This window comes from Leucoraja erinacea, chromosome 37 (assembly GCF_028641065.1).
Source record: "Leucoraja erinacea ecotype New England chromosome 37, Leri_hhj_1, whole genome shotgun sequence".
Lineage (NCBI taxonomy): Eukaryota > Metazoa > Chordata > Chondrichthyes > Rajiformes > Rajidae > Leucoraja > Leucoraja erinaceus.
Window position 1 is genome coordinate 1,417,980 of NC_073413.1, and position 15,777 is coordinate 1,433,756.

A 15,777-nucleotide genomic window follows, 5' to 3' on the forward strand; every position below is an offset into this window, starting at 1 on the left:
CCTCTCTCTCCACTCTTCCCCCTCCTTCTCACACTCTCCTCCCCTCTCCTTATCTCACCCCTTCCTCTCTCTTCACACCCTCTCCTCTCCCTTTCTATCTCCTCCCCTCTCTCTCTCTTCTCTCCCTCTCTCACTCTTCTTTTCCCCCCTTCCCCCTTCCCCCTCTCCCTCTCTCCCTCTCCATCTCCCTCTCTCCCTCTCCCCGCACCAGCAGCCACGGGCCGCTCTCCGTTGCCGCTTCTCTTCAAGGGGAGCTAGGCCTCAGGCGCTCCCGCGTCACATGGACGCGCCCCGTCTCCACGGCAACGGCGGCGGCTGCACACGTGACCGAGAGAGGGTGAGAGGGAGGGAGGGAGGAAAAGAGAGGGAGAGATGAGGAGAGAAAGTGAAAAGGGGAGGGAGAGAGAGGGAGGGAGGAGAAAGATGAAGAGAGAGAGCAGAAAGAGGGAGAGAGAAAAGGAGAGGGAGAAAATGAGAGGGTGAGAGAGAGGGGGAGAGAACAAGAGACAGCAAGAGAGAAGGAAAGAGGAAAGGAGAGAGAAAAGGAGAGAGGGAGGGAGAGAGAAAGAGATACAAGGAGAGAGACAGAGAGAGAGAGGAGGGAGAGAGCAAGAGAAAGCAGGGAGAGAAGGAGAGATGGGAGGAAAGTGGGAGAGGAGGGAGGAAAGGAAAGAGGAAAGGAAGCAGGGAGGGGGAGGGGATGGAGAGTGAGGCAGGAAGGAAATGAAAGATGGAGTGGATAGGAGGGAGGGAGAGAGAGAGGAGAGGAAGCAGGGAGAGAGAGATAAGAGTGAGGGAAGGATGGTGTGAGGAGGGATGAGGGAGGGACATAAGAGGGGAGAAGAGGGAAAGAATGGGAGGAGAGAGGAAGAGTGAGGAAGAGAGAGGCGGTAGAGAGGAGGGAAGGAGAGAGGAAGAAGAGGGTGGGAGAGCAGTGGAGGAAGGCGGGGGAGGGAGAGAAGAAGGCAGAGAGGAGGGAGGGGGTAGAGGGGAAGGGAGAGAGGGGAGGAAGAGAGTGGAGGGCGGGAGGAAGTCTGGTTGGAAGGAGAAGAGTGGGAGTGTGGCTGGAGAGTAAGACATGAATGAGGAGTAATTAGGGGGTGAGTGGGGAAGGAACAAGGAGGAGAGGAAGGGAGGAAAAAATGGTGATTAGAGGTGGGCAGGGAGCAGAGGATGGGCAGTGAGGAAATAGGAAGGCAAATGCAATGCTAGCATTTATTTTGAGAGAGCTACAAAAAAAATTAGGGATGTTGAGAAAATGCTGAGGTTCTCCAAGGCACTGGTCAGACTGAATTTGGAGTTATAGCGAGCAATTTTGGGCACCATATCTGAGGAACGAGGTGCTGAGGATGCAAACATTTAGACGGGGACAGCAAAAGGGAGGAAGGAGATGGGAAAAGATTGGTTGGAGGGAGCAGAGGGAATGAGTGAGTGAGGGCGAGATTTTGTGAGTGATTGATAAGGAAAACAAAATGGATCTTTGTGTTAGTGTGAGTGATGGATATAGAACGAGAAAGATGAAGGGGGAAGCATAGTCCAACCTTGCCCCTCAGCAACCGAGTCATTCACACCTTACCCCTTCCACCTCGCCCTTCACACATTCAACCCCCACACAAGTTGTGCAGCGGTAGAGCCACGCTGAGACTAAGCAAGTCTTTGTTCCCGTCTCCCAGTGTTCGGGAGAAGAGGCCCGATGGCCGACATTAACTGCGACCTCACGCGCTTCGAAGTCTTTGAGGAGGATTTGAATGTGCCGCTGGAGCTGGCGGCCAAGCAGAGGCGTCGGCTGCAGCAGAGTGTGGTGAAGTCACCCGCATGCATCCTTCTGTTGATGAACCTGGCAGGTGCGAGAGGACTTTGGAGGGAGCAGGGGGAGCGCAGGAATCAGGGACATGTTCCTTGCTGCATTTTCAGGGTTTGTAGACAAACAACGCAGAAGAAACTCAACGGGTGAGGCAGCATCTATGGAGAGAAGGAATTGGAGACGTTTCAGGTCGAAACCCTTCTTCAGACATTTGTGTTTAAGAAGGAACTGCAGATGCTGGAAAAACCTCCACTCGGTCTGCATTAACCAACCTGACCTCCCAGTGGTTCAGCACTTCATTTCCCCCTCCCATTCCGAATTCGACCTCTCTGTTCTGGGCTTCCTCCATGGCCATAGTGAGCACCACTGGAAATTGGAGGAACAGCACCTCATATTCCGCTTGGGCAGTCTGCACCCTAGTGGCATAAACATTGAATTCTCCAATTTCCGATAGCCCTTGCTGTCTCCTCCCCTTCTCAGCTCTCCCTCAGCCCTCTGGCTCCTCCTCTTCCTTTTTCCTTTCTTCTCCCCGCCCGCCATCAATCTGAAGAACGGTTTAGGCCCGAAACGTTGCCTATTTCCTTCGCTCTTCAGACGTTTTGTGGTTGGGTTGTACCTTGCCATGCTTCTGCGGGCCACTGAGAGAGTGCTTCTGTGCTGAACACCTTCCTGTGAATAAACCTTAAAGACTGACGATGAGGGGTAATCTTATAGAGTTGCATAAAAATCATGAGAGGAGTAGATCAGGTAGACGCACAGAGTCTCTTGCCCAGAGTAGGGGAATCGGGGACCAGAGGGCAGAGGTTTAAGGTGAAGGGGAAAAGACTTAATAGGAATCTGATTGGTAACAATAGACAATAGGTGCAGGAGTAGGCCATTCGGCCCTTCGAGCCAGCACCGCCATTCATTGTGATCATGGCTGATTATCCCCAATCAGTACCCCGTTCCTGCTTTCTCCCCATATCCCCTGACTCCGCTATCTTTAAGAGCCCTATCTAGCTCTCTCTTGAAAGTATCCAGAGAATCAGCCTCCACTGCCCTCTGAGGCAGAGAACTTTTTCACACAAAGGGTGGTGGGTGTATGGAACAAGCTGCCAGAGGAGGTAGTTGAGGCTGGGACTATGATATCTTTATCTTTATCTTTATTTCGAATGATTAAAAAAAAACGAAAAAATGAAAATGAATAAATAAAAGGAAAATTATATATAAACATATATATATATATATATATATATAAATACATACACACATACATTCATATACATGTACATATATACATACATATACACACATACACATATACATAACATATATGTACACACATAAATTAAAAAATCAAAAGCCAATTTCAACATAATACACATTAGACTTGTTTGAAAAGGGACAGGAAGCAGCCTATGTTTGTCAAGTCCTACCCCCATTCTTCACCATTAACAATTGCAAAATTCAATAAAATAAACTAAACAGACAATTCAAATAAAACTACTCCAATCAAGCTATTAAGAAAAAAAGAACAAAAAGAACAAGCACCATTAACATCTGTGAGATTTACATTCTCCTTCCTCATTATTCTACTTTTCAAAGATATATCTTTTGTACATTTTTTTAAATTGCATTATATTCATACTTTGTTTAATCGTTTCGTCAAGACCATTCCACAAAACCACCCCACAAATGGAAATACACATACTTTTTAAATTGGTCCGAGCATAATGCTGTTTCAAGTTTAGTTTCCCCTCTAAAGTTATAACCCCCCTCTCTGTCTTTGAACAGTTTTTGTATGTTTACAGGTAGCAGTTTATTTTTTGCTTTATAAATTATTTGTGCAGTCTTAAATTCTACCAGATCCTTAATCTTTAAGGTGTGTAATTTTAAATACAGTATATTGGTGTGTTCATGATATCCTACATTGTTTACTATACGAATAGCTCTTTTTTGTAGTGTGCTTAGTGTTTGTAAGGTAGTTTTGTAGATGTTGCCCCATACTTCCACACAGTAATTTAAATACGGTAACACAAGTGAGCTGTACAGAATATACAGTGCTCGCTCAATCAAAACATGCCTTGCTTTCCCCATCACTCCAATACTCCGTGCTACTTTTGCTCTCACATGTTTTATATGGGGTTTCCAGCAGATTTTGTGATCAAGAATCACACCCAGAAATTTATTTTCATACACTCTTTCTATTTCAACATTATTTATCATTATTTTTACTTGTGTATTTATTTTGCGTTTTCCAAACAGCATGTTTGGAAAACGCAAATTATCCCAACGTTTAACAAACAGTTGGACAGGTACTTGGATAGGACATGTTTGGAGGGATATGGAACAAACGCAGGCAAGGGGGACTAGTGTAGCTGGGAAATGTTGGTCGGTGTGGGCAAGTTGGGCCGAAGGGCCTGTTTCCACTCTCTATGACTCTATGATTCTCTATTGTGTGCCGGGGTGACAGATGTAGAAACAAGAAGTGCTGGGGATATTGAGCAGGTCAGGCATACCCTGTGCACAGAGGATCAATTAATATTACAAGGACCATTTAGGACCATTTGTCAGCACTGCAAAATAAATAAAATGTAATTTTACGTTGCTGAGAAGGTGGTAGGAAGAATGGATAGGACAAATGGGATTTTGTGTGAAAGGATGAGATCAGGACAAGTGAGTTGATTGATTTAAAGGTAGACAATAGTGCTGGAGAAAACTCAGCCGGTAAGGAATAGGTGGTTTCAGATCATCAGAATGATGAGGGGAGCGAAGGAGATAGACAGTGACGTTTCAGATCGAGACTAGAATGTTGCCTTCTACAGAGAAGGTTGAACAAGTTAGGGCTTTATTCTTTGGAGCGCAGAAGGTTAAGGGGGGACTTGATAGAGGTTTTTAAAATGATGGCAGAGTTGGGAGAGTAGGGAAGATTCAAACAAAGGACTTGAGAATTAAGGGACTGGTTTAGGGGTAACATGAGGGGGAACTTCTTTACTCAGGGTTGTGGGAGAGCTTGGGAAGGTGGTGGAGGCAGGTTCGTTTTTATCATTTAAAAATAAATTGGAAGATAGGATGGGAAAGCAGGGACTACCTGAAATTGGAGAGAAGGGTCGAGATGACCTGTTCATACCGCTGGGGTGGTAAGGAGAAAGCAGGGAAACTACCCATACCAGCGAACTAAGCAAAATAAGAGGTGCTGCTCCTCCAATTTACGGACTCACTCTGGCCATGGAGGAGGCCCAGGACAGAAAGGTCGGATTTGGAATGGGAGTTAATTCGGAAACGGATTTAAAGATATCAGTAGTAAGGAAGGCAAATGCAATGCAAGCGTTTATTTTGAGAGGACTAGAATACAAAATCAGGGATGTAATGCTGAGGCTCTACAAGGAGCTGGTCAGACCGAATTTGGAGTAGTGTGAGCAATTTTGGGCACCGTATCTGAGGGAAGATGTGCTGGCGCTGGAGAGGGTCCAGAGGAGGTTTAAGAGAATGATCCCAAGAATGAGTGGATTAACAGATGATGAGCATTTGACGGCACTGGGTCTGTACTCACTGGAGTTTAGAAGGATGAGAGGGTGACCTCATTGATTCTTAACGAATAGTGAAAGGCTTGAGTTAGAGTGGATGTGGTGAGGATGTTTCCACTAGTGGTAGAGTCTAGGACTAGAGGTCTCAGAATTATAGGACGTTCATTTAGGAAGGAGATGAGAATGAATTTCTTTAGTCAGAGGGTGGTGAATCTGTGGAATTAATTGCTGCAGAAGGCTGTGGAGTCCAAGTCAATGGATTTTTTAAGGCAGAGATAGATAGATTCTTGATTAGTACAGGTGTCAGGGGTTATGGGAAGAAGGTAGAATGGGGTTAAGAGGGTATGGTAGATCAGCCATGATTGAATGGTGGAGTAGACTTGATGGGGCGAATAGCCTAATTCTGCTCCTATCACATGAACTTATATAGCATGGAAACATGCCCTTTGGCCTGTCGAGTCCACACTGACCATATTACCACACAACCATTCACACTGGTTCTGTTATACATCCCCTATCCCCTAGGGGCAATGTACAGAGGCCATCTAACCCACTAACCCGTGTGTCTTTGGGATGTAGGAGGAAACCGTAGGGAGCATCATAGGAAATCCATGCAGTCATGAGAGAACATGCAAACTTCACACAGACAGCACCCGAGTCTCTGGCTGCTGTGAGGCAGCAGCTCTACCAGCAGCGCCACTGCACTGCCCCTTACTGAAGAACCCATCAAATGCTAACCACTTTATATGGAGAAGGGACTCATCAGACACCTCACTTTGACACCTGAATGTTGCCTCTTGTACTGATACAAAGAGTTCTAATGTATGTAATCATATAGCCTATGTGGAATTCCCTGCCACAGAGGGCAGTGGAGGCCAAATCACTGGATGGATTTAAGAGAGTTAGATAGAGCTCTAGGGGCTAGTGGATTCAAGGGATATGGGGAGAAGGCAGGCACGGGTTATTGATTGGGGACGATCGCAATGAATGGCGGTGCTGGCTCGAAGGGCCGAATGGCCTCCTCCTGCACCTATTTTCTATGTTTCTATGTGATTAGACTCAATGATCTACAGCCTAATCACATTAGAAACATAGAAAAATGGGTGCAGGAGTAGGAGTAGGAGGAGGGACATGGTGTACATCTAAAGATCCCTGAGACTGTAGCATTAAAGAAGACAGCAGATGGGATACAGTATTGGTGAGGCTACATCTGAGGCACTCTGTGCAGTTGTCTGTTGCCACACTGTAGGAAGGATGTGATTGTACTGGAGAGCCCTTAAAGAAATTTCACCAGGAAGCTCTTGGGACGAACGGAATCTAGGGATATGGGGAAAAAAACAGGAACGGGGTACTGATTTTGGATGATCAGCCATGATCATATTGAATGGCAGTGCTGGCTCGAAGGGCCAAATGGCCTGCCCCTGCACCTATTATCTATGTTACCTGGGATGAGGGTATCGGAAATAGGGAAAGAGTCTCCGGAAGTTGCGGCGCTGCCTGGCAGCTGCGGCTCGCCTGCAGTCCGTCTGTTTTTTCTTTTTTTTTTGTTGTTTTCTTTTGTCTGTTTTAGTTAAATTTAGTTTATTAGGTTGTGTGTGTGTGGGGGGGGGTGGGAGAAACATGTTTTTAGTCTCTTCCTTCGGGGGGATGCGACTTTTTCTTGTCATGTCCCCCGTTTCCGTCTGCGCTGAGGCCTAATGGCGGAGCTGGCGGCCACGGGGCTGTGGCGGCGTTCCGGCGGCGGACCCGACTTCGGAGCTGTGGCGGCGTTCCGGCGGCTGCAGCCCAACTTCGGAGGTTTGGCCGCGGGCCCAGTGGACGACATCGTCGGGAGCTTGCAGGTCCCAGTTGGTGACCTGTTTTTCCGGAACTCCCGCAACAACAGCTTCGTCCGCTGGATTGGAGGGCGGCAGCTTCGACCGCCCCGGGTCGCGGAGTTTGAACCGGCCCGTTCGCAGTGCTCGGATTCAGCCGCGGGACTTACCATCACCCGGCGGGGTCACAACATCAGAGGCCTGGATCGACCTCGGCGCAGCGGGAGAACAAGGAGGGAAGAGACAAAGACTTTAAGGCTTTTGCCTTCCATCACAGTGAGGAGGTGCCTGGATGCAAAATGACAAACCGGCAGGTCTTTGGAGTGCGGGAGAAAAACCGAGCATCCCGTGAAAACCCTTACGGTCACATGAAGAATATATAAACTCCACACTAGCAGCACCCATAGTCAGGATTGAACTCAGACCTCTGGCACAGTGAGGCAGCAGCTCTACCGCTGCGCCTCTGTGCCCTCAAGGAGCAGTGGCATGGAGTGGGCGCAGATCAGCTGGATGCAAAGGTTCAGAATTTGGTAGGCAAGGAATTGAGTGAAGTGGGAGTGAGATCCTGCTTGGTATTTAGAGACAGTTGCAAATAATGATTTTTTAATACATTAGACTAACAAAACATTGTTAAGAGATGGTGCAGGTCACTGGGGGACATTCTGTGCGAGGCAGTGGTGTCTCACACAAACCAAGTGGGCTGTGGTTGACAGGAGCAGACCAAGGTTGTTGTGGAGAGGTTGACACTACTGTTGAGGAGGGTTTAAACTCACTCAGCAAGGGACTGGGAACCTCTCAGCTGCTTAGTGTTTAGTTTGGAAATACAGCACTGGGTCTGCGCCAACCAGCAATCACCCCGTACACTAGCACAGTCCTACACACTGGGGACAATTTACTTTTTGTTTCACCCAAGCCAATTAAAGGGCCTGTCCCACTTGCCCATTTTTTCGGTGACTGCTGGCATCATTGACTGACGTATCAGGTCACCGAAACATTTGTGGCGTGATGACTTATGACGCGCGGTGTTTTTTCAAGTATCGCAACATTTTTTTTGTCGCCGCTGGATTTTGAAATGTTCAAAATGAGTTTTGAAATGTTCAAAATCTTTTGGCGACACTGAAACGACGCCGGCAGTTGCCGAAAGAATCGGCAAGTGGGACATGCCCTTAACCGACAAATCTTTGGAGTGTGGGGGGAAGCCGGAGCACCTGGAGAAAAATCCACCGGTCACGGGGAGAACGTGCAAACTCCGTACAGACAGACAGCACCCGTGGTCAGGAGCGAACCCGGGTCTCTGGCTCTGTAAGGCAGCAACTCTACCGCTGCGCCACCGTGCCGCCACAGTTTCAGAAGGGCAAATGGAAAAGTTAGACATGGAAGGTTGGTGGGTTCAGTAACCAAGCCAGGAAGCAGAAGAATGAGTTTGGAAGGCAGAGGAATCAAAGACTGTGAAAAAGGAAAGTAAGTTTTCAGACAGTGGTTAACTAGTTACACGACCATGCGAGGAGTCTCTGTGATGAAGGCAGTGAACTGAGAGTGAAGAATGATGTAGTGGCCTGTGTTGTAACATGGAGTAGAGATTGGCTGGAGAAGATGTGGGCCGATGCCGGCCAGTGAGAGTTCAGGCCGGCCATTAGATAGAAGGAGCTGTAGTCTGAAGAAGGGTCTTGACCTGAAATGTCACCGATCCATGTTCTCCAGAGATGCTGCCTGACCTGCTGAGTTACTCCAGCACTTTGTGTCCTTTTGCATATTAACCAGCATCTGCAGTTCTTTGTTTCTACAAGGTGTAGTAATGTTGATTAAGGAAATTATTACAGTTGTGAGAGAAAACGTCAACAAAATGGGTCCAAAATGAGAATTTCCATTGATGGGGGCGCACATTAAAGGTCCCAAACAGTAAGAGGTGAATAGAAGAGGAAATATGTAAGCAAGTACCTGAAAATTAAAAGATAATAAAAAAACAAAATGGCAGCACACTGGCGCAGCGGTAGAGTTGCTGCTTTACAGCGCCAGAGACACTGGTTCGATGCTGACTGCGAATGTTATCTGTGTGCAGTTTGGACAACATTCTCTCAGGGTTTTCTCCGAGTGCTCTGGTTTCCTCCCACATTCCAAAGACGCGCTGGTTTGTAGATTAATTGGCTTCTGCAAATCGTACCTAGTGTGTATGATGGAACTAGTATATGAGTAATCATTGGGCTGCTTGGATTCAGTGGGCCTGTTTCCATGCTGTATTTCTAAACTAAACTAAAATAGCATTTGAAGAGAATTCCAACTACCCTTCCGATAAAAGGCCTGTCCCACTTTCATGACCTAATTCACGACCTTTTTAACTTGTGGACATTTTTCATCAGGCTAGAAAATACGCCCCGACCTACTTGATGCCACGAGTACCTACGACTAGCATCACGACCTGCTACAACCTACCTACAACCTCCTAAGACCTCGTGACGACCATGCTGCGAGTATGAGACAAGGGCAAACTCGACAGAGGTCGTGAATTAGGTTGTGAAAGTGAGACAGGCCCTTCTGGGCCAGTAACAGCAAGAGGTCTTGGAAGAACAAAATCCACAAAATATATTTGATAACTGTTTAAATTAAGGCAAAGCAAGTCCAACAACAAATAAAAGAGGAAGTTGGAAATGTATATTTGCCTTTTACCCCTCTTCCTCTAATTAATGATAAAGGATGGATTTTTTTCAAATGTTTTTGAAAATTATATATTTTGACCAGCCAGTGCATGCCCAAAGTCTACCTAATCTTCACTCATCAGACCACACCTTCTCCCAAAGTTGACCCCATCTGCCTTAATCGTGTCTCTTGAATGAGTAACAGTACCTGATGCCAGTGTCACTGGGTGAGGACATCCCTACCCGCTAAAGATAGGCACAAAATGCTGGAGTAACTCAGCGGGACAGGCAGCATCTCTGGAAAGAAGGAATGGGTGATGTTTCGGGTCGAGACGCTTCCTCACACCAAGTTTGAACCCGAAATGTCACCCATTCTTTCTCTCCAGAAAAGCTGCTGCGTTACTTCAGCATTTTGCGTCTATCTTCAGTGTAAACCACCATCTGCAGTTCCTTCCTTGCACAGATGTCACCCTCATTGTTGAATGTGAGGTTGACCATCGGAGGTGAACTGGTAGAGGTTGTGGTGATATGTTGTTGGGCAGAGATATGTATGGCCAGACCGACACTGGAAAAACTTTGGGTGAAACCTTGTCCATTTTATTTTTACTTAACTCATTCTCTTCAGTATTTGTGACTGGCTCGATGGACCAGGTGAACGAGAAGCTTCAGCATTTGAGTGGAACAATCCAGGCCCACCCCGCTGTTCTGGTGAGTCTGACCACAAGGTGGCCATCTCCGGGGAGGGTAATGTGTCTGTGGGCGTCGGGGGAGATCAGGTTAGGCAGAGGAGGGAGTGGAGGGCGAGTGCGAAGGGGAGAGGGTGGTAGACTGGGGCAAAGATTATAGAGCAGAGCAAGATGCACCAATCTGCGAAAAAAGCGTAGTATGACATGGGTGATTGTTGACGCCATTTTATTGGGCTGCAATTTACAATAATATTAATAACATTGACAATAACATGAACTAAATATGTGAAGTGATGGATGCTGTATAAAACACAGTTCCCTACAACACTGATTACACCAAAGATACTAGAGGAGCATTGCCCGCCCGCTGCCTCGGGAGCGCCGACTGCGGGCAGACGCTTGAGGCTCTCCCACCGGCCGCCTTCATCTGGTATCGGGGGGACCGACCGAGAATCAGTCCTGGATCAGTCCCCCAAAGATACTAGAGGAGCCTCCAGTATCTTTGCTTTTCCCTGCGACCTGATGTAGGCGCAGATTGTATAACTGTGGAGTCCATCCCCGCCACCAAAGATATTGCGTTTGGCATCAACAAATGGCGGCCGTGACGTTCCGTTACGTACTACACGTCAGTCCATTGGATTTCGGAGTCGTTGTCTATCTTGCTCCTCTAGGTTCTTTGGACTGGGTTAGTGTGAGGAAGCAGAGTTGTGTGGAGAGAGGGAAAGAGTGGTAGTGTGAGGGGAAGGGTGGTGGGGTGGGGGAAAGGCGGTAGTGTGGAATGGTGCGGGGTAAAGGATAGTAACGAGGAACGGTGGTAGAGGTGTGTGGGGGGGAAAGGGTGGAAATAATAATAATAATAGTGCATTTTATTTATGGGCGCCTTGCAGAGCACTCAAGGACCCCTTACAGATTAAAACAAGCAAATTACAAATATATAAATAAAATGAAACAAAAACCACATATAGAGAGAGCAGCGGCAGCTAATCGCGCTAGCGTTCACTCTCACTTCCGGCAGCCATCTTAAAAGTAACAGACCATTCAAAAACACATTTTAACACGGACATCCACCACAGTGACTCCTACACATTCCTCACTGTGATGGAAGGCAAAATAAAGTTCAAGTCCTTCCTTTTGTTCTTCCTCGGTCGTGGGCCTCGAGTCCCTGTTGACGGGACAACGGGTAGTGTGGTGGGAGAGGGTATTGGGGGAGGTGTGAGATGGTGTGAGAGGAAAGAGTATCATAGAGCGATACAGTATGGAAACAGGCCCTTCGACCAGACTTGCCCACACCAGCCAACACTAGCCCCACCTGCCTGCGCTTGGTCCATATCTGTCCAACCTGTCCTATCCAACTGTTTCGTAAACGTTGGGATAGTCCCAGCCTCAGCTACCTCCTCTGGCAGCTTGTTTCATGCACCCACCACCCATTGTGTGAAAAAGTTACCCCTTGGATTCCTATTGAATCTTTTCCCCTTCACCTTGAACCTATGTCCTCTGATTCTCGATTCCCCTACTCTGGGCAAGAGACTCTACCCGATCTATTCCTCTCATGATTTTATACACTTCTACAAGATCAAAGTGACCACCACCTTTCCCCCACACCAGTTGTGTGGGACGGTGTGGGGTTAGGGAGGTAGTCTGGGGATGTGCATGGGGAATGCGTGGTGCTGTGGAATGGTGTGGTGGGAAAGGGTAGAGGTGTGGAGGGGAAGAATGGTCGTGTGAGGGGGATGGGGTGGAAGTGTGGGGACGTATGCAGGGGAAAGGGTAGCAGTGGGGGGGGGGGGGGGGGGGGGGGGGATGATGTGGTGCGTGGGGTCGCGTGTATCCCACTTCTGACACCATGTTGAGTGATGACCATACAATAACAGAAGCCTTATTACACCAAGATAAAGATCCAAGGACTTAATTAACTACATAGCAAGCATGACTTCACACTTGCACGTTGTACTTAAGGGCCTGTCCCACTTGCGTGCGTTTGGCGCGACCAAATGTGGTCGCTTGAGGCGTTGTGCGGGGCTGGTCTCGACATCGCACGGGGCTCCAAAAAACTGACAGTGTCCGAAATCTTCGCGCACCAATTGCCTGTCGGCACGCAGGCGCCTTGTGGTCGTACGCAGCGTCTTGACAGCGTACGCCTAGCGCGTGGCGTTAAGCGGTGACATCACCGCCCGGCGTGGTGTTGCGTAATGACGTCACCGCCCGACGCCCAAATTCAACCGGCCCGCCTCCTGCCCAGCTGATTGGTAAGTATGATGCAAATGATGTCACGCGCAAACTTGGCACGATCTTTGCGTGAATTCCGCTTCCGTTTGGTCGCGCCAAACACATGCAAGTGATAACTGAAAAGCTAGTGGGTGTAACTACAGATGCATGACTCATGAAATGAGTGACACTAGTCTACAGTGTGGGCAAAAATGGTAGTGGCGTGAGCAGTGTGGGGGGAAAGAGTGGTGTGTGGGGAGAGAGGATGGTGGGGGTCTGATGCGTGGGAGGGAAGGGAGGTAGTGTGGGGGGAAATGGTGATGGTGCGGGTGGGAAGGTGGTAGTCATAAGGTCATCATAGGTGTAGAACGAGGCCGTTCTACCCATCAAATCTACTCCGCCATTCAATCATGGCTGATCTAGCTCTCCCTCCTAACCCCATTCTCCTGCCTTCTCCCCATAACCTCTCACACCTGTGCGGGGAGGTGTGGGGGGAAATAATGGTAGTGTGGGGTAGTGTGGGAGGTATGCGGTGTGGATGGGTGATAAAGGTGCAGGAGATTCAGGGATGATGGAAACAGCCGGGACGGGCAAGATCTGGGTGGGATTGTTGATGGAGTTGTGTGCGGAGGGTATTGGGGGTGTTGAGGCTTGGGAGGGGTATTGGCTGTGTTAGGGTTAGGGTCAAGCTCTTCCGTAAAGCCTATTTGGCTTTGCTCCTGGTGACCGTCAATCCTGACCATTAATTGATGCTGTGCCTACATGATAATCATGTGTACAAATCTATTGCATCCGCTGCTCTAGGTGTCAGCTGCTCTACATCGGTGAGACCAAGCGCAGGCTTGGTGATCGCTTCGCCCAACACCTCCGCTCGGTTCGCATTAACCAACTTGATCTCTCGGTGGCTCAGCACTTCAACTCCCCCTCCCATTCCAAATCCGACCTTTCTGTCCTGGGCCTCCTCCATGGCCAGAGTGAGGGCCACCGTAAATTGGAGGAGCAGCACCTCGTATTTCGCTTGGGTAGTTTACACCACAGCGGTATGAACACTGACTTCTCCAATTTCAGGTAGTCCTTGCTTTCTCCGTCTTTCCCCTCCCCAGCTCTCCCACTGTCTCCGCATCTTCCTTTCTTCTTCCCGCCCCCACCACCCCCACATCAGTCTGAAGAAGAATCTCGACCCGAAACGTCGCCTATTCCTTCACTCCATAGATGCTGAGTTTCGCCAGCATTTTTGTCTACCTTCGATTGTACAAGGATTCCCATGTCCCCTGGAGCATCAGCACATTTCAAGCCCTCACTTTTTCAAAAATACTCTACATTTTTGTTTCTTTTTACCAAAATGAATGATAGAACATAGAACAGGACAGCACAGTGGCGCAGCAGGAGAGTTGCTGCCTTACAGCGCCGGAGACACGGGTTCGATCCTGACCTCAGGTGCTGTCTTTATACAGTTTGTACATTCTCCCTGTGACCACATGGGTTTTCTCCGGGTGCTTCTGTTTCCTCCTACTTTCCAAAGACGCGCAGTTTCGCAGGTTAACTTGGATTCTGTAAATTGCCCCTAAAGTGTAGGATGCTAAACTGGGGATCACATAGAAATAGTGTCTGGGTGATCGTTGGTTGGCGTGGACTGAACAGCTTGTTTCTATGCTGTATCTGTAAACTCAACTAAAGTGAATGAAATAGAACATAGAACAGTACAGGAACAGGCCCTTCGGCCCACAATGTCTGTGCCGTACATGATACCAATATCCCTCTATTCACCGCACTTCCACGTGCCTATCTAAAAGCCTCTCAAACGCCACTATCGTATCTGTCCCCACCACACCCCTGGCGGCGCTCCAAACCCCAACAACTCTCTGTGTTAAAAACTTCCCCGGCACATATCCATTAAACTTTCCCCAACTTACCATATGATTATGCCCTTTAGTCTTTAGACTCGAGAACTATAGCCCGGAAACAGTCCCTTTGGCCCATCGAGTCCATGCTGACGAGCAATCACCCCGTACACTTATGCCCCTGTCCCACTTAGGAAACCTGAACGGAAACCTCTGGAGACTTTGCGCCCCACCCAAGGCTTCCGTGCGGTTCCTGGACGTTTTTGTCAGTCTCCCTACCTGCTTCCACTACCTTCAACCTCCGGATACCACCTGCAACCTCCAGGAACAGCACGGAAACCTTGGGTGGGGCGCAAAGTCTCGAGAGGTTTCTGTTCAGATTTCCTAAGTGGGACAGGGGCATAACACTCATCTTCATCGGCGGTCACTCGAAACGAGTATGACTGTCCTCTCCCCTCCACAGGGTCGCCTACTTGTGGGTCTGCAGATGTCTGTAGATCCGCTATCCACACACCTCGGTGCAACGTGGGTCGTGGAGACTGGCGGTGGCTGGTAGTCGTCGTGCCCCCTTCTCTCTCTCTCCCTACGATGTTGTTGCTTTGTCTCTGTGACACGGCATACTTCCATTTTGTGACTTGCAGCTCCTTTCTGCACGGATTTTACCAGGAGCGCCTAACCAGTGCAATTTGCTCCCAGTTGTTCGAAGTGATGTGGAATTTCTTCAAACTGTTCTTGATGTTGTCTTTGAAACGTTTCTTTGGCCCGCCTGGTGCTCGCCGACCTTCCTTCAATTGAGAACACCAACACTCACACTATCCTACATATTAGGGACAATTTACAAGTTTACCGAAACCAATTAGCCAACAAAAACGTTAATCTTTGGAGTGTGGGAGGAAACCGGAGCTCCTGGAGAAAACCCACGCGGTCACTGGGAGAATGTACAATCTCCGTGCCGACAGCACCCGTAGTCAGGATCGAACCCGGGACTCTGGCGGTGTAAGGCAGCAACTCTACTGCTGCGCCACTGTGCTACCCTAGTGTGGACATTTCCACCCTGGGAAAAAGGTTGTGAATCTCTACCCAATCTATGCCTCTCATATACTTCGATCAAGTCTTCCCCCAACCTCGGGCGTTCCTGAGAAAACAATCCAAGTCTATGCAACCTCTCCCAGTAGCTGAATACCTCTAATCCAGGCAGCATTCTGGTAAACCGCACATATTCCAGCTGTCTTTGCCCCCTCACACCCTGCCTCTTTATCCTCCCCACAGTCCGCACTGTCACCCAGCT

The 15,777-nt window shown here is 48.5% G+C and overlaps 1 protein-coding gene across 1 annotated transcript in view; it reads left to right on the plus strand.

The window, feature by feature from the left end:
* The first annotated feature begins 1,693 nt into the window (after window positions 1-1,693).
* Window positions 1,694-15,777, plus strand: part of LOC129713700 (protein FAM227A-like) — a 50,799-nt gene continuing 36,715 nt past the window's right edge. Inside the window, exons 1-2 of the mRNA XM_055662950.1 lie at window positions 1,694-1,844; window positions 10,383-10,465. Coding sequence (XP_055518925.1) covers window positions 1,694-1,844; window positions 10,383-10,465 — 234 coding nt within the window. The remainder of the gene's footprint in view (window positions 1,845-10,382; window positions 10,466-15,777) is intronic.